Source organism: Cervus elaphus, chromosome 13 (genome assembly GCF_910594005.1).
Source record: "Cervus elaphus chromosome 13, mCerEla1.1, whole genome shotgun sequence".
NCBI lineage: Eukaryota > Metazoa > Chordata > Mammalia > Artiodactyla > Cervidae > Cervus > Cervus elaphus.
The window spans coordinates 60,556,803-60,574,717 of NC_057827.1; the positions used below are offsets into that span (position 1 = coordinate 60,556,803).

Consider the following 17,915-nt stretch of genomic DNA (forward strand, 5'->3'; position numbering starts at 1 on the left):
GGCAGGGCACACGTCACGTCTTCCCTTCCATTGTGCTGACTTTAACTCTGCAAGGCGGGGTGGTACCTTGGCCTTGCCCCCGGTCACCACGGTTGTTGTGGGCCGAAGCTCCAGAGGGAAAGTGCCACCACCCATGGGGCCCAGTCCCACCTGTGGCCGCAGCCCGACCCGCCGCCTCACCTCGGTGCAGGGCCTTCAGGCAGTTCAGCTGGCCGTAGTAGGCCGCCTCGTGCAGCGGCAGCCAGCCCTCCTTGTTGGGTTCTGAGAGGTTCTTGCCCGCCTTGATCATAGCCGTCAAGGCCTCTTCATCACCCTCCTTGATGGCCTTTAGCACAGGGTCCACGGGCCTGTCAGAGCAAGGGGCAGGTCATTCCTCAGGACCGGGGCGGACGGAGGCAGGGCTGGGAGCGGGGTTGGCCGTGGGATCACACAGCCCTGCTTGTCCCCGCTGCTCTGGGACCGGTGCTCAGCCCCTGCAGCCGTGTCCTCTCGATGAGGAGAATAATCCTTCCTAACCCCCACGGGCGAGCCCTGGGAAGCCTGCCCCGACCTCAGGCCTGACCTTGGCCCCTCCAGCTCTCAGCCCCATCACGGCTTCCTTGGCCTGCCCGCCCGTGTCAGCCTCTCCCTGCCTCCGGTCATAAGCCGTCGACTCATCACTGGCCTTTACATGTCTTTGATCATTCGCCCACCATCTCTCTGTCTCCTTCACTGGACTGTGAGCTTCAAGACCATAGGGCCTGTGTCTTTCTTTTATCCCTCATGATTTGATTCCCAGGGCCCAGTTCAGCAGCTGGTCCATAACAGGTGCTTAATAAATATTTGCTGCTTGAAAGAAAGAGCAAGAAAGAATATAGAAGGATGGGAGGGAGGGAGGAGGAAGAATTCAGAATTTAAGAACCGTAACAGGGAATTCTCTAGGGTCCAGTGGTTAGTGCTCTGCCCTTCCACTGCAAGGGACACAGGTTCAGTCCTTGTTCAGGGAACTAAAATCTCACCAAGCAAACTAACAAAAAACCAACCCAACAAAACAAACCCCTAATTCTTTCACTCCTTCATCTCTTCTATTTCCCAAAAAACAGTTTCTTCCTTGTTAGATTTTTGCTTGTTTCTTTGGGAATTTTATTTGCATCTCATTCAAAACAACTTTGCAGTGATTTCCTCTGAGCATTTGGAGGCATGAAAGTGAAAGTGAAAGTCGCTCAGTCGTGTTTGACTGCAACCCCATGGATCACACAGTCCATGGAATTCTCCAGGCCAGAATACTGGCGTGGGTAGCCTTTCCCTTCTCCAGGGGATCTTCCCAACCCAGGGATCAAACCCAGGTCTCCCTCATTGCAGGCAGATTCTTTACCAGCTGAGCCACAAGGGAAGCCCAAAGATACTGGAGTGGGTAGCCTCTCCTTTCTCCAGGGGGCCTTCCCAACCCAGGAATCGAATCGGGGTCTCCTGCATTGCAGGCAGATGCTCTATCAACTGGCTATCGGGAAAGCCCTATTTGGAGGCAAATCAACCTATGAAAATAAATATGGGGGCTCTGGATCAGGCCTTGCCTGTGTTCCATACCCTTGTGAGCCCCCTGAACTTGGAGCGTTTCTACATCTTTACCTCTGAGTTGGGTACCACAGAGGGAAACTCTACTAAAAACATGGCAAGCTCATTCACTGCTGCACCCCTCTGTCCCTGCCGCTTCCAGTGCCTGCGGCTACTGCACCAAGACCATTGTACCAGAGGATTCGGGCATCCAGCGCTGGCCTCCAAAGTGATGGATAACCAGCCCCATGGGAGTTTTTAATGATAATTAAACACCTTTCCTGCACGTAGTGCTCCAGAGTTTACCAAATGCCTTCACCTTAGGGCCTATTTGCACTGAGACGAAGGCACAGACCCCTCAGAGTGGGACTATTCACAGTGAGCATCTCTCTGGGGTCTTCCCAACCCTTTTCCTTACTCCAGATCCTTCTCCTCACCCCTAGAACTTTTAGCTGCTAAAAGATTTAAATGCCTGGAGGACAAATACATCTGAAGCCTTCACAATTTAAAACTCGTGAACGTCAAAGATTCCAGGGCTAAGGTGAAAGATAACTTCTTAGCTTGACTCATCCAAGCCACTTCATTCATTCATTCATTCGTTCTCTGAGCTGGCTTCCTCCATCCTTGGAGAGTCAGTGAGGATAACGACTGCTGTGGTTCCACCCTTGAGAAACATGCTGCATATATGTTCCCATCTCCTGGATGGAGGAGGTGAGACCAGAGGCCAGCCTTGTCCCAGGACCGTCATCCCTGTCAGGGGCCGGGATAGGCCCGGAGCGTCTGCAGGGCCAGCCCCTTCACCCTCCCAGCTGCTTCCTCCGGCGAGAGCAGCACTTCCTCCCGGCTCTCAGTCTCTCTGGTTATTAATAGCTTCAGAGCACAGATGCCGGTTAAGTTACAGATCCAGCAAGGACGATGGGTAACTGACCAGATAAGCCCTGGAGTCCCCATCAACGCCATCACTGCCACCTTGATGAGCTCCTCTTACAAGCGGCCAGAGCAGCCCCTGTTGGTGTCAGGAAAGGCCCCAGTGGGGTAGGTGCCCCGTCTCCCCCGGAAAGTCTCCTGTGGGACCCGGCTGAAGTGGAAGGGATGAGGGCAGGCTGTTCTTGTGGCCGTGGTGGTGTGCAGTGTCATGAGAACACTCTCAGGACCCGCTGCCCAGCTTGGGTCTCGTCCAGCTGTGGTGCAAGGACCGTGGAGCGCTCAGGCGCACACACCGCTGGTTTGTCTGTGAGCTCAGCCAGAGTGCCCGCCTCGAGGGTGGGGCGAGCTGCTGGGGTGTCAGGCCATTAAAGACTAAGGAGCCACACAGGACCCTGGAGGCCACTCTGTCCTAACACAGGACGGAGACTCAGAGAGGGACAGCAACTCGTGGACAGTTGCACAGGAAGTGGGAGCAACGCAGAGACCAGAAGCTGGGTCTCGCTCTTCGAGACGATCAAAACCCTACCTGCAGCACCAAGGGAGAGGGGGGATGGCAGGGCTTGCGAAGGGCTGAGAGGAAGTAAAACATTGGCCAATCACCTCCTCCCCACAATGTAAGTGATGAAGGATACAGGGGCTCCAGTGATGGGACCCTTTTTGGCTTTTAGCTGCTTCTAGGGTCGATATGGGGGAGCAGAGACAGAACTAGCACAGAGCTATTTTCAAGGACACACCTAGCCCAGCATCCTAGGACTAGGCAAACAGCCCCTCTTGCAGCTCGGATTGTTTCTCTGTTTTAGCACCTGGCGCTTAATAAATAAAAGCAACAAAGCAAAACCAAACTTGCGGGTATGGGCTTTGTGGATGTGCTCAGACAGACCCACGCTGATGGCAGGGGGGAAGTGAGACAGATGAGCAGCTGATTCATCAGTCTCAGCTCTGAGCCTCTGGGGTCCTGAAGCCATCCCCCCAATCTCCCTCTCGCTGGGTCCCCAGGTTCAGAGCCCTGTGGGGTGAATCCAGTACACAGGGCCCATTTGAGGCGGGGACGCACTGAGGGGTTAATCACAAGCTCAGCTTGGCTGGCAGTTCCTTGAGGATAGAGTCTGTGACCACCAAGCCTGCTTTGGCTGGAGCCTCTGAGTCTCAGGGGGACATACCTGGAAGAGGTGTATGTCTGGGGGGGTCCCTTCCTGGGGCCCGTGGGCCTGCCTTCCACCCCCAACCCGTCTGGAGGAGGGTGAGCTTGGATGGTCTGGGGGCCACGGCGGGGGGCACTTACGCCAGCTGGGACTTGCTGCGGTTGTATTTCTGCATAACCTCCTGGAACAGGCCCTTGGGGGCTGAGGTCGGGGCGCTCTCAGGAGACACTGCGGACCTGGAGGGTGCAGGGCAGGAGTGAAACAGGGAAAAATATTCCGCGTATGAGAAGCGGGTCATGGCCGGAGGCAGGAACGAGGATGGAGGGAGAGCGAGGGGGAGACTGACAGACAGATACAGGGCTCTGAACCAAAGCAGATGGCCGGGTCCTCCCTGTGTCTGGACGCAGCTGCTGTGTCTCCAGATTATTTTTGGCCCTTGGAGGAAGCCCTGGGAGATTTAAATGACCATATAAGACAACAATGAGGTTAACCTCACCCCACACCCCAGGTCCCCCTCCCCAGCCAACCACGGGGCAGATAGGAAGCAAGGTGACATTCTTCACCCAGAGGATGTGAGAAGTAGTCAGTGGCAGGTCCCAGGATGAAAAGCGCTCAGTCTCGGGCAGGCTGGGCTGGGTCCCAACAAGAGATGGACAAGAGATTCACCGGGGTGGGGGACAAGGAGAGTAAAGCTGGGGTGCCAAGCCAGGTCAGTGACCCACCCGCACCTCGCCAGCTCCTCATTAGAGGGTCCTGCCATCCCAGGGTCAGAACAAAGAGTGCAGAGGGTACAGCAGAAGGATGCATGAGGGTCATGAGAGCCGGGGTTTGGAGTCAGACTGACATGGGTTCAAATCCAGCTCTGGCACTTCCTGGCTATGTGACTTTGAACAGGTGCCCCTTCTCTGGGATTTAGCCTGGTGAGGCCTGAGTGTGTGAACAGTATAAAGGGCTTATCAGAGGGCCGGGCACGGGGCTCAACACGTGTCCACCGTTGATCATATCATTATTTCATCTCTCTGGGCTCAGGTTTCCCACCCTCCTCGGCTGTTGTGGGGACAGGAGGGTCAAAAGGAGGGGTGGTGGCCACTGTACAGATCTGAATTGGTCAGACTTGGCATGGGAACGAGGCTTCCTGGCCCCTCTTCCAGCAGGTTGGGGGCCCTGGGGCCATGGACACCCCAGAGGACCCAGTCTGGTCTCCTGCGCCCCTCTTGGGGTGCCCTAAAGGATTGGGAGGATGCTGCTGTAGGTGACCAGGCCCCTGTGGGCCACGGAGGTGCTGGAACTGTGACCACGAGGCCCTGCAGATTTTGTGGGCATTCTCAGCCAGGCGGGGACTCGGGGAAGGGTGAGGAGCAGAGAGACGGGCAGGACGCCAGCGCCTGTCCCATGTGGTTCATCACTGCACCACGGTCATCGCTTCCTACCTTCCTTCTCCCCCACCTGCTCCTGAGCACCGCGAGGCCGAGTGTGATGCCACGAAGGCTAGAGTGGATGCCAATGCCACTGCCTTGTCTAGACGTGGAGGCTGAGGCTCTGAGAAGTGAGAATCTGCCCCAGGGCCACACGCAGCTGCGAAGTCGCCGCCTGCCTGTCCACGGAGCTCTGACATGGGCTGTATTCCCCAGAGGCTTGGTCTCTCCCACCCCTCCATCCCCTCTCTGGCCCTCAGTCCTCTACACTGACAGGCCCTGCAACTGGGAACAAGCCCCCACCCCTCTGTGCCTGTTTCCTGTTTTGCAAAATGAGAAGGCGGGACCAGACCAGGGGTCCCATCGCTGCTGTGGTGGTGGTGCAGCTTTCCCTGCAGTGAACTCACGTGGAAACTCAGGAGGTCATACACATCTAAGGCCATGTCCTGGGGAGGGGGGCTCAGAGCCTGGCCCTGCCAGGGTCCCCTCCCCCAGCCCCAAGAGCTGCTGGTTCAGCGTCATTGCTGCACTTGCTGCGTGTATATGTGATCAGTTGCTCAGTCATGTCTGACTCTTTGCAACCCTGTGGACCGTAGCCCGCCGGGCTCCTCTGTCCATGGGGATTCTCCAGGCAGGAATACTGGTGTGGGTTGCCTTTTCCGCCTCCAGGGAATCTTCTCGACCCAGGGATTGAGCTCGAGTCTCCTGCATTGGCAGGTGTATTTTTTATTCCCGGCCCTGGAAAAGGGATACTTCTGGGCACAGCGGCAGTCCCCAACCCGAGGGTCGTGACAACACCCTGGACTTCTACATCGGCATGGTCCTGGGGACCCAGGCATGCTCATCATGGGTCCATGTGTGGCCTCATCACTTTTTGCTGTTAGACTCTTTTTAGCCAGGTAAAAAGCGTTGATAACAGCCCACTCCCACCCGGAAATGAGGACATTTCACTGATGGCATAAAAGTAACAGCAAGAAAGGGACAGTGAGGTGGTGATGGTGACTTTCCCTCATGAAGTCTCAGGGCAGCACCTCCTTTCCATCCTCCCGGCTCCCTGGATGGAGGCAGAGGGTGGATTGCTCCCACAGATGGAGGAGGGAGCAGACAGACCAGGTCTGTTTCAACGAGAACTTCCCAGGTCCTGCTGGTCCTACGCCCTGCGCTAGGCCCGAGCGGTGCAGATCATTGATGTGATCCTCAAGATGTTCAGAGGTCTACAGTGTTGGGGGGCCAGGACACCCACCACCACTAGGCTACAGGGTAGGGTCTGGGAGAGAGGCCAGAGGGCTCGCTCTGGGGGCTCTGAAATCAGGCATTAACTGGGCTGGAGGGGCAGACAGGGTGAGTGCTCAGAGCTGGAAAGCAGGCTGGGCCCCCGACTGGGTTCCGTGTTCTTTCTGATCAAGCCTGCCAGCCCCACTTCCCCTCAGGTCCGAAGCAGGGAAATTCCCAGCAGAGAAAACCACCAAGGCTGAGTAATCCGAGGTGAGAGGGACCTGGCAGGATGTGGGCGCAGGTCATGACCTGGAAGGGGCCCAGGAAGGGTCCCCTGTCCTCTGTGTGGGCGGGCAGGTCGGGGTTGGGGGTGTGTCACCGTCACCACGTCCCTGTCCTGGAATCCAGCTCATCCTGATCCTGGCTTCAGACACGGGTCAGGCTCGGTGAGAGTGGGGAGCCGAGCAGTGATGACAAGGTCCCCTAACTTCTCAGCTAGTCCTGTTGGAGTTAATAAGATGCCCAGGCCAGTCCCAGGAAGAGTGTTAATTTGATCTGGACCTGGGTGAACGCAGATGGCAAGCAGGCATCTTCATAGCGGAGGGAGCTGACAACAAGACTCTCCGCTGTGCCTACCACCCTACCAAGCAGCGTCCGATACCTGCTCCCTCATCTGGGCCTTACACAAACCCTATGTCCAGTGCAGGTGTCACAAGTACAAGGTCTGGCACCCAGTCAAGCGTTAGTCGCTCCGTCGTGTCTGACTCTTTGCAGCCCCATGGACTGCAGCCCGCCAATCTCCTCTGTCCATGGGATTCTCCAGGCAAGAATATTGGTGTGGGTAGACATTCCCTTCTCCAGAGGATCTTCCTGACCGAGGGATCGAACCTAAGTCTCCTGCATGGGAGGCAGATTCTTTACTGTTTGAGCCCCCAGCGAAGCACACAGTAGATGCTTGATAAATTTCAATGAATATAACAAAACAAGCGAACAGAAACCTTTGAAAGGGTAATGCCCTCTATGGCAGTCTTGGTGGTGTGTGGTTGTAGGCCAAGACTTCAGATTCCTGGAGAACCAGCCCTCTGTCCTCATGATTAGAGAGATGAAGAGCTCATGTGGGATCACTACCTCCATGCCCCTGCCATGAGGGTTCTGTTTCCCTCTCATCCACTGGCCAACTCATTCTTTCTGGGCTGGCCAGCGAGTACTCATATGTAGAGGAGAATGTGAATTCTAATGCAGCAACTTCTGCCTTCCCAGCTAAGGCTAAGCTTCACTGAGAGCTTGCTCTATACCTAGTCTTAGGATAGGGGCATGGCACAAAGTATTTCATTTCATCCTCTAGACCACTTTGTGAAGGAGATATAATTGGCTCCGTTTTGCACATGAGGACACAAGCTCAAAGACGTTTGCTTCCTCTAGCCTGTTTGACGAACTCCTATTCATCCTGCAAAGCCCACTTCCTAGACTAAGAATTAAATCAACTCTTTCTGTGTCCCTCTGACACTGAAGCAAGCCTCTTTGCTGCATCCATCCTATTCGATCATTATGTACCTTTGAGCCTTGCCCTCATTAGACTGCAAGCTTAGGGAAAGCAGGGATCAGGCCTGATTCACACATCCAAGTGCCAAGAATGAAGCTGGAACATCATAACTGTACAGTAAAAGTGGCTTTTTTGAATTGTTTGCAGCTGTGCATACATCAGCTCAAGCAAGTTCCTGCCTCATGCTTTCATCTTCTTAGAAATGTAACCTTAAATAAAATGCAGAAGTTTAAAAACTGGAAGACTCAGCCTTCTAGACCCACCATTTGAACTGGTTTATATCAGTAACCCTGGACTCCCTGTTTCATGAGTGCATGAACCCTGTTTCTTTATTGGATAGGAAGTTCGTCTTCCAATCAGGGAGTCCTCAGTAGGCCAAGGTTTGGCAAATGATCTTCATACGTATTCAAGCCAAACCCTTTACCTTGGGTTCAGGGATCAGGGTTTAACCCTTTACCCTGTGGCAGAAGAGAAACAAATTGGAAAATGACTTTAAGAAGGAGTATTATATTTTCTCTGAAATGCTGAGCTGGCTTTCATTTCTAGGATCCCAAAGTGCCAGTTGACCTTTATGTCCACATTTGCCATTTTGGTCACAAGCAGGTAACAATAAATTGTATTTCTAGAGAACTTTATTGGATTCAAAGTACACCGATTTGTATAAAAACATTCCCTGGGCATCTGCAGTGATCCAGGCTCTTTGCCAGGCACTGAGGATACAAAAGTGAATAATATCTGTTCCCTGTCCCCAGGGAGGTCACACAGGGTCATTGGGGACACTCTCAGGAGGCCAGATAATGTCTTCCTACAGGGACACAAAAGCTTGTCCAGGAAACGGAGGCTGTCATGAGATGAGCAGTCAGGGTACACAGGGAGGAAGTGGGGGGAAGTCGTTCAGGCGGCAGGATGTTGCGGGGGGGCTTCAACACCTACCTCATCTGATTTGCTTTTCGTAAGAAAAGGTACAAGGTGAACCTAGGCAAGTTTTGTTATTACCATTTTAGGGATAAGGCTGCTGGGGCTCAGAAAAGTCAAGTCACTTGCCTGAGGTCACACAGCCAGTAGTGACAGAGGAAGGATTCAAACCCATTCTACACCCGCTTCGCTTTCCGGTCTAATCAGCCACAGCCTCGCTTGGGTCTGCATTCACCCATTCATCTGCCTACAAAGAGCTCTGTGGTATTGCCACAGGTCAGGCCCCATGTGCTAGACTCAGGGCCTCACAGGAAGAAAGACGAGTGAGGCTCCGGCCTCCAAGGAGCTCACAGGTGAACGGCAGAAATAAAAAGATAGAAGCTGTAAGTCATTGTCGGGGCAGTGAAGTAAACAGCCAGGAAAGTAAGAATGCGACCTGCTTGACCGGGGAGCCTGCTCAAAGATGAAGAGGGGCTGGCCACGGGGCGCCTCTGAGGGCATGTGTGATGCCCGCCTTCTAGACCTGCTGTGGGTGCACTTAATGGACACGGTGATATTCGGGGATAAACGTGTTCAAGGACTCTATCGGACTTAGATGTCAGGCTGTGTGTGAGTGTGAGCGCAAGCCCGTGTGTCTCTTACACAGGGGTGACCCTGAATCTCAGTGGGGAGAGCACTTGGAAGTGGAGGAGGGACAGAAAACAGAGAGAGGCCTCTGTAGCATCAGCACAGCTGGCTAAGTGTCTGAAACTCGAGGCGGGTCAGACCTTGGTTTGGGTCCTGGCCCTGCGGGGCGCCTGCGTTGTCACATGTAAACCGGACCCCGAGACATCCACCTTCCTTGGCTTCTCTCAGGGTCAGGTGAATGCCTGTGGGCTGAGCTGGCAGGGCAGGAGGAGGAGAATTTCATTAAAAATCACATGGAAGGGACTTGCTTTCCCAGCAGCTCTGCCTCCTTTCAGAGAGGAGAGGCCAGAACAGAACGTAGGCGGCCGCAGGTCACCTCCAGGGTGAGGAGAGGCAGGCCGAGTCCTCCTGCCCTGCTCGACTCCGCCTGGGTCTTAGGTGAGGACCACATGGCCTCGCCTAAGTCCTTGCCCTGCTGTGTGAGAGGTTTCTTTTCAGGATAAATGTTTACACCCCACGATGGGCTTCTACTTCCTACCCCTAGGAGGAGGAGGAGGTCAGGGCCCAGTGCTATTATTTTCAAGGGTCCTCAGGGCTCCTGGGGTTGGTTCCCACACTGGGGAGAAGGCTGCAGAGGTGGCCCCGGGATGCATGGTTTGTGCTGCAGCTGGGATGAGGGGAGGATGCTCTGCTCTCTATCTGATCCCCCTGAGAAAGAGGAACCTGTGGTCTGACTTAGGCTGAACCGGCCAGAACAGGAACCAGGGCTTCTAGAACATGAGCCACCATGATCTTGGCTTTGGACTTCTGCATTTCAGATTGGGTCCCAGGATGGGACTTCCTTATGCACAGCTCAGTAACTTGGAGCCTTCATCTGAGGAGGTTGCCTGCCTGCCCCTTTAGGGAAGGGACGCCTGAGTGGTGGGCATCCCAGGCCTTTGCTCAGCCTGCCTGGCAGAAGTGGTCTAGCCTTCAAAGGGCCAAAGTCACCCTTTCATCAGAGGACAGGGTCAAGGTGTACCATCACCCACCTTCATCCCTATCCACTGGTTCTGGGCATCAGAAAATCTGTTTATTGTTGCTGCTGTTATTACTATTATTGTTTGAGGTTCAGAGAGGTTAAGTGACTTGCTGGAGGTCACACAGGAAGTCAATTGGCTGTTGAAAACAATAAGATTTGAGGCCCATGCCTCAAGGAAACACCCACACAACTGTTATATCACTTCCTACCCCCATGGAGAATGGACACATGTATATGTATGGCTGAGTCCCTTCACTGTTCACCTAAAATTATCACAACTATACTCCAGTTGTTAATTAGCTATACTCCAATACAAAATGTTTCTGGTGTTAAAATAAAAAAATAATAAAAATAAAATTTAACAAAATTCCTGCAAATACACACTTTACTTGGACTCCGTACTGAGCAAAAGCAGTTTTTAAAATGTATATGCTTCTTTTCTAAAAGCATTATAAGATCCAGTGCCATTTTAAGATCCCAATAACCTCCCTGCTTCTCACCTCCTATGAAGTGGGCACTAGGTATCTAGTTCTGTCTCTGGACATGCTACATGTCCAGCATGTAGCCACATATGGCTAGTGAGCCCTTGAGATGTGGCTAGTCTGGATTGAGATGGGCTGTGAATGCAAAATACACACTGGCTTCCAGAGACTTGATATGAAAGGGGATGTAAGTATCTCATTCATAAGCTTCATATTAATGACATTTGGAAATTATAATATTTTAGATACAAATTAATTTCATCTGTTTCTCTTTACTTTTAGAGTGGCTCTTGGGAAATTCAAATTGCATCTGTGAAATTACAGTTGAGGCCCACATCATAGTTCTATTGATGCAACCTGGTGCTGCTGTAGATGGTCCGGCTAATGGGATGATGAGGTCATACCGAGATGGGGGAGCCAGAACAGAAGGCAAGATGGCTTTGCCAGGCAGATATTACTGCTTCTCAGACATGTTTTTCCAGGGAGACAGCACAGATAGGGTTGTAAACTCTGGCCAGATTCAGCACCTCAGTTCCACTGCATCCAATCATAAAGCCAGTGATGCAAGACTAAGCTATGGGCTTTGGAACCAGATAAGTTCCATGTCTGCAACACAGTCTGCCAGCTGTGTGACCCTGGACTATCACTCAACCCTGAGCTTCAGTTTCCTCATCTGTAAAATGGGAATATAGCATAGAGCCTCCTAGACGGTCCTTAAGAGGATAAAATGAGGCAAAGTGCATATAGTACCCAGGGCAGTGCCTGGCACCTTCAGAGCTCAGGAGGCTTAGATAACAACTGTAAGTCATTACAGTGTGAAAATACATCTTAGAGACCAGGCTACTTTGGTCTTGGGTTAACAGTGTTTGGGATCTGCACCCGATTGGATCCCCTTGCTCACCTGGTCCATGGGTAGAAGTGGGCGGGTTCGCGGTTGACACGTGTGGGCACAGTGGTCTCAGTGGCGGCTGGGCCCCGAGTCTTGTCAGCCAGGCTCTGCTCAATGGCCATCTGGACCAGCTCGTCCTCGCTCAGGCTGCTATACAGGTTGTATTCCTCTTGCCCAATGGCGCGCGGTGTGCCCCGAGCACTGATCTCCGTGGCCATCCTCTTACACCCCTTACCTCCGCCTCCAGAAGACACTCAGCAGGGAGGAGCAAGCATCAAACCAGAAAACTCTGTGAGGAGACCAAAGTATTCCTGGTGACTAAGAGTTTGGAAAGTAGCTGTGTTTATGCACAGGAAAGGCTATGCTTTCTTGTAGCAATCACACAATCATGTTTCATCCTTTCATTTTGTCATATGATCTACCCAATCACCCATTCATCTATACATCCATCCATCCATCCACTCATCTATTCATCAATCTGCCAGCCTGACTATCCATCCAACCAACCACCCACCTGTCCAATTATTCATTCTCTCACGGATCTAGCTGTCCAACTACCTGCTCATTTATCCATTTGCCCTCCCATTCGTTCTCCTCTCCATCCATTTGTCCAGCCCTCTAATAATCTATCCATCCGACCATACATGCTCCTATCCATCCACTCATCTGTCTATCCAACCATCCAGTCATTCACCCATCTCTCCACTATTTAACCTCTGATGTATTTGTTTGTCCCCCACCCAGTCATTTATCCATTCATCCACCTATATGCATCTATGTATTCAACCAACCATCCACTCATCCACGGTTTATTTTTCCATCCCAGACAGTCTATCTATGCATGTATGCATGCATCATTAATTGAGAGATTGTTTACTGAGCACTCTTCTAAGCACTGGTGATATAACAACGATACCAACAGACAGAATCCCTGCCGTCACGGCACTTACACAACTGTGCTCACATTCCTTCCTTCCAATTATCCACAACACCATATTCCCCACTTCTCTGCCCTATACTACAGTTGAGATTATTAGAGGTGAATCATAAGCTCTAGTTAAAAATCAGTTGTTAAAATCACTTGCCGTGTTAATTCCAGGGACTGTCTTCTCAAAAAAAAAAAAAAAAAAAACTGCCTAAAGGAGAAATGGACTTTGCTTGAGTCAACTGCTTTAAGGAAATGAGGTCAAATCAGCTAAGCCTGACTTTTGTTTTGACTGGCTGACATGCAGTGTGACTCTAGGTCAGTGGTTCTGAGCCTTGATCGAAGATTAGAGTCATATAAGGTCTTTTAAAAATATATGCAAAATACCAGGGCTGTAATTTGGTTTGCTCAGCAAATATTCACCTTCCTCTTCCCCTGTCCTTCCCCACTGAGACTGGGCTTGGCCTTGTAGCTTGCTCTGGCCAATGAGTGTTGGTGGACGTGGTAAAGCAGCCGGTTGACACGAGCATGTGCAGCGCACTCGCTCCTCTGCCATCGCCAGGACTCCCCCCTGGAGCCATTGCCCTTGAGCTGGGCCCCCGGGTGAACCCACCTGGGGCAGCCTTAGCCCAACCCGCGTAGAGGAGCTGTGTCCAGCGGGCCTGCAGCCTGAAGCTGAGTAGCCCAGCCTGGCCTGGCCTACATCAGCCCATCGACCTGCAGACCCAGAACACCGGACTGAACTCTTTTTGTTTGTTTGTTTTCTTGTTTTGGCTGCACCAAGTAACTTGTGGGATCTAGGTTCCATGACCAGGAATTGAACCCCTGCCCTCCGCACTAAGATCATGGAGTCCTAACCACCAGACCACCAGGGAATTCCTGAGAATGAATTCTTACTGGGGGTGCTGTGGTATGTAGGATTCTTGTGGCTCTAGTTGACTGATACTCAAAAGACTATGCCAGGCACTTCACAAAGAAAACAGCTAAATGGCCAACCACCAGAGGTAAGGGCACTTCACTTCCTAAGTGTGTGGGGAGAATGTAAATTAAGACTCCAATGGAATACTGCTATATACCCACCAGAATGGCTCAAGAGAAGAAGACGGGAAATGAGGAGGATTAGAGAGCATGTGGAGCAACCAGAATGCTCCCTACTCCTGGCAGGAGTGTCAAAATGGGAAGGCATTTGCTGATGGTGAACATATATATTTCCTTTGACCCTCAAATCCCACTCCAGGCTCTATGCCTGAGACTTGTGTACATATGTTCACCAAAAGAAAAGTTCAAGAGTGTCCATAGCAGTGCGGTTCATTATAACCCCCCTGGAAACTCCGCAAATGCCTATTAGCATTCTACATTGTGGTATATTCACATGACAGATAGTAGACATCATTGAAATACCCAAACCACCACTACACACACTAACAGGATGAATCTCATGAACCAAACTGAGCAAAAGAAATCAGATAACAAAGAACACACGCACACCATTCAATTTGTATAAAGTTCAAGAACAGGCAAAACTAATCTATGGTGATGTCAGAAGAGTGGTTACCTTTAGGAGTTAACTGAGAGGGCCCATGAAGGGGGCCAGTCACACGGTATTTTTTTGACTTTTTTTGATGAGGACCATTTTAAAAGTCTTTATTGAGTTTGTTACAATCTTCCTTCTGTTTTATGTTTTGACTTTTTGGCCCTGAGGCATGTGGGATCTTAGTTCCCTGACCAGGGATCGAACCTGCACCCCCTGCATTGGATGGGGAAGTCCTAACCACTGGACTGCCAGGGATGTCCCCTGTATTTCTTGGTCTAAGTGATTTACTGTTGGTTGGTTCCCTTTGAATCCTTGGAGCCATTCAAGTGTGATCTGTATGCTTCTCTGTGAGTACATTATACCACAATAATATATCTACTTTAAAAGTATATAAAATTGGTTCTCTATAAAGGACTGTGTTTGGGCCCCATCTCAGACCCATTACGTCAGAATCTCTGGATTCTGGTGTGTGGCCTGGGTATCACACTTCTTCTAAGAGCTGCACAGGGGACTGGGAACATCACTTGGCAGAATGACCGGTCATAAAGCACAGGTGGGGCAGGGGAGCACCGTCCGGGGTGGAGGAGGGGCAGGGAATGAGGACATGGGCTGAGTCCTCGGTAGATATTCTTCTCATGACTGTCACCAGGGCTTAGCTGGTGGCTCAGTGGTAAAGAATCTGCCTGCCAATGCAGGAGACTGGGTTCAATCCCTGATCCAGGACGATCCCCTGGAGAAGGAAATGGCAACCCACTCCAGTATTCTTGCCTGGGAAATCCCATGGACAGAGGAACCTGGAAGGCTATAGTCCATGGGGTCCCAAAGATTGAGACATGATTTAATGACTGAACACACATACACACACACACACACACACACAATTACTGTCACAGCCCTAAGAGTAACAACTGTTGCCCTATAAAGTTCCACCTGATCTCCTACCTCTACCATTATTATTATTTTGCAGCAGCAACAACATCAATTTTGCTTATTGTATAAATAGCTCAAGACTGGGAATCAAGAGACTTGGGTTCATTTCCCAGCTCAGCCATGAGCATCTTCCTCTCTTAGGCCCTTGGTTTTTCTGTCTGTTAAATGGCGGGATGGACTAGATCCTGGCACCATGCAGCCAGGTGGTCCCCCCAGCCGCCTGGGCCAGACCCTGCTTCCCACACCTCCTTCGCTACCCTGTGCCTAAGATCCCTGCCTTGGCTTTTCCAGGCCTGGAGTCCAGCTCTACCCCTGCCTTGGAACAAGGGAGAGACTCAATACCTGTGGTGCTGCCCTGACCGGAAGTGCTGACACCCAGTGCCTGGCCTAATGTTTTGATGCCTCCACCTGAGGGCATCTCTCTGCTCCAGGCCAGTGCCAACGGGGAAGAGCACTGGACGAAGAGCCAGAGACCTGGGTTATAGTCTCCCAGACACTCAAGTGCTCTGTGACCTCAGCCACATCCCTGTCTCTCTCTGGGCCTCAGTTTTCCCATTGCAAAAGGAGGGTTTTGGCTAGAAGGTTTCCAAGGGTTCTTCCTGTTCTAAAATTTCTGCAACTCGTTGAGATGTTTGGTCAGCTCTATGCCAAACTCTCTGTCCCTGGGGGTCCCTATGGCCACGTCAATAGATTCTCCATAGGTATGGAGCTTAGCAGGGGGAATCCAGACCCAGGTAGGAGTGGAAGGATCTCAGATCTGAGAGTCAGGAACTCTAGGTCTAGTTTCAATTCTGCAACTTACTAGCTTTGTGACCTTGGTCAAGTCACTTCCCCTTCTGGGCTTCAGCTCCTTTATCAGTAAAAATGGGAATGAGACAACCCATTTCACTGCGTTGTGGGAGCCATACCTGTGCTGGGTAGGTGTGGGCAGTGGGGAGGAGACCCCTCCAGTCCTTCACCCCAAGATAGCCATTGGCTCTGCAGCCTGGTGTGGGTGGTTCAGAGGCACCTGGACAGCACCCAGCTCCAGCGAGCACCCCTTCCCTGACCAGATTTCTAGGAAGGCGAGGGCAGCCAGGTGATGCTCACCTGGAACCACCTTCTCCTGCAGCCAATGCCAGACTCCCCACTCCCCATCCCCCACCCCCATGGGTCAGACAGCATACAGAGACTTTGCCTTTTATCATTTATCTCATAGCATTGCCCTGACAACAGCCCTAGAAAGTAAGAACGTTTTTTGTTGAGTTAACTTACTAAATCTTCGGCATCCTCGAGCCTTCCAAAAGGACTTGATGCCCCTATGTACCTGATACCCACACATGAGTATGATGGATGAAGCAATTATGATTCAGAAAGGGGAAGGGAAAGGCTTGTATGAGGACAGGCAGCTGGAACATAGGGCTTTGGAGCCGAAGCTTCCTACCTCAAATCCAGTTCTCCTTCTGGGAATTCCAGGGACATGGATCCAGGTAAGCAGCACTCATGGGGTTCTGAGCAGGCAGGGGTAATACTGCCATCCTCCTCCAGCCTGGCACCTGCACAGTGGGCATGGTGTCAGGTTCTCGGCCCACACAGGGGAAGTTTCCCAGATGTCCATCACCAACTCCCAGAGTTTACTCAAACTCATGTCCATTGAGTTGGTGATGCCATCCAACCATCTCATCCTCTGTCGTCCCCTTCTCCTCCTGCCCCCAATCCCTCCCAGCATCAGGGTCTTTTCAAATGAGCCAGTTCTTCGCATTAGGCAGCCAAAGTATTGCAGCTTCAGCTTCAGCATCAGTCCTTCCAATGAATATTCAGGACTGATTTCCTTTAGGATGGACTGGTTGGATCTCCTTGCAGTCCAAGGGACTCTCAAAAGTCTTCTCCAACACCATAGTCCAAAAGCATCAATTCTTCGGCGCTCAGCTTTCTTTATAGTCCAACTCTCACATCCATACATGACTACTGGAAAAACCACAGCCTTGACTAGATGGACCTTTGTTGGCAAAGTAATGTCTCTGCTTTTTAATATGCTGTCTAGGTTGGTCATAAGTTCTCTTCCCAGGAGCAAGCGTCTTTTAATTTCATGGCTGCAATCACCATCTGCAGTGGTTTTGGAGCCCAGAAAAATAAAGTCAGCCACTGTTTCCACTGTTTCCCCATCTATTTGCCATGAAGTGATGGGACCTGATGCCATGATCTTAGTTTTCTGAATGTTGAGCTTTAAGCCAACGTTTTCACCCTCCTCTTTCACTTTCATCAAGAGGCTCTTTAGCTCTTCTTCGCTTTCTGCCATAAGGGTGGTGTCCCTGCAATGGACTTAATCAGTTCAGTTCAGATCAGTTCAATCGCTTAGTCGTGTCCGACTCTTTGTGACCCCATGGACTGCAGCACACCAGGCCTCCCTGTCCATCACCAACTCCCAGAGTTTTCTCAAACTCATGCCCATCGAGTCGGTGATGCCATCCAGCCATCTCATCCTCTGTCATCCCCTTCTCCTCCTGCCCCCAATCCCTCCCAGCATCAGGGTCTTTTCCAATGAGTCAACTCTTTGCATGAGGTGGCCAAAGTATTGGAGTTTCAGCTTCAGCATCAGTCTTTCCAATGAACACCCAGGACTGATCTCCTTCAGGATGGACTGGTTGGATCTCCTTGCAATCCAAGGGACTCTCAAGAGTCTTCTTCAAAACCAGTTCAAAAGCATCAATTTTTCAGTGCTCAGCTTTCTTCACAGTCCAACTCTCACATCTATACGTGACCATTGGAAAAACCATAGCCTTGACCAAATGGACCTTTGTTGGCAAAGTAATGTCTCTGTTTTTTAATATGCTGTCT

The 17,915-nt window shown here is 51.4% G+C and overlaps 1 protein-coding gene across 2 annotated transcripts in view; it reads right to left on the minus strand.

Moving 5' to 3' along the window:
* Positions 1-17,915, minus strand: part of ASB2 (ankyrin repeat and SOCS box containing 2) — a 47,867-nt gene that overhangs the window by 21,757 nt on the left and 8,195 nt on the right. The window contains exons 2-5 of one of the 2 annotated variants that reach the window (XM_043921486.1): positions 16,522-16,633; positions 11,722-11,998; positions 3,743-3,838; positions 181-347 (exon numbers count right to left, since the gene is read on the minus strand). In XM_043921486.1, the coding sequence (XP_043777421.1) occupies positions 181-347; positions 3,743-3,838; positions 11,722-11,927 (469 nt within the window). In that variant the 5' untranslated portion in view covers positions 11,928-11,998; positions 16,522-16,633. The remainder of the gene's footprint in view (positions 1-180; positions 348-3,742; positions 3,839-11,721; positions 11,999-16,521; positions 16,634-17,915) is intronic. The other variant, XM_043921485.1, reaches the window with a different exon arrangement.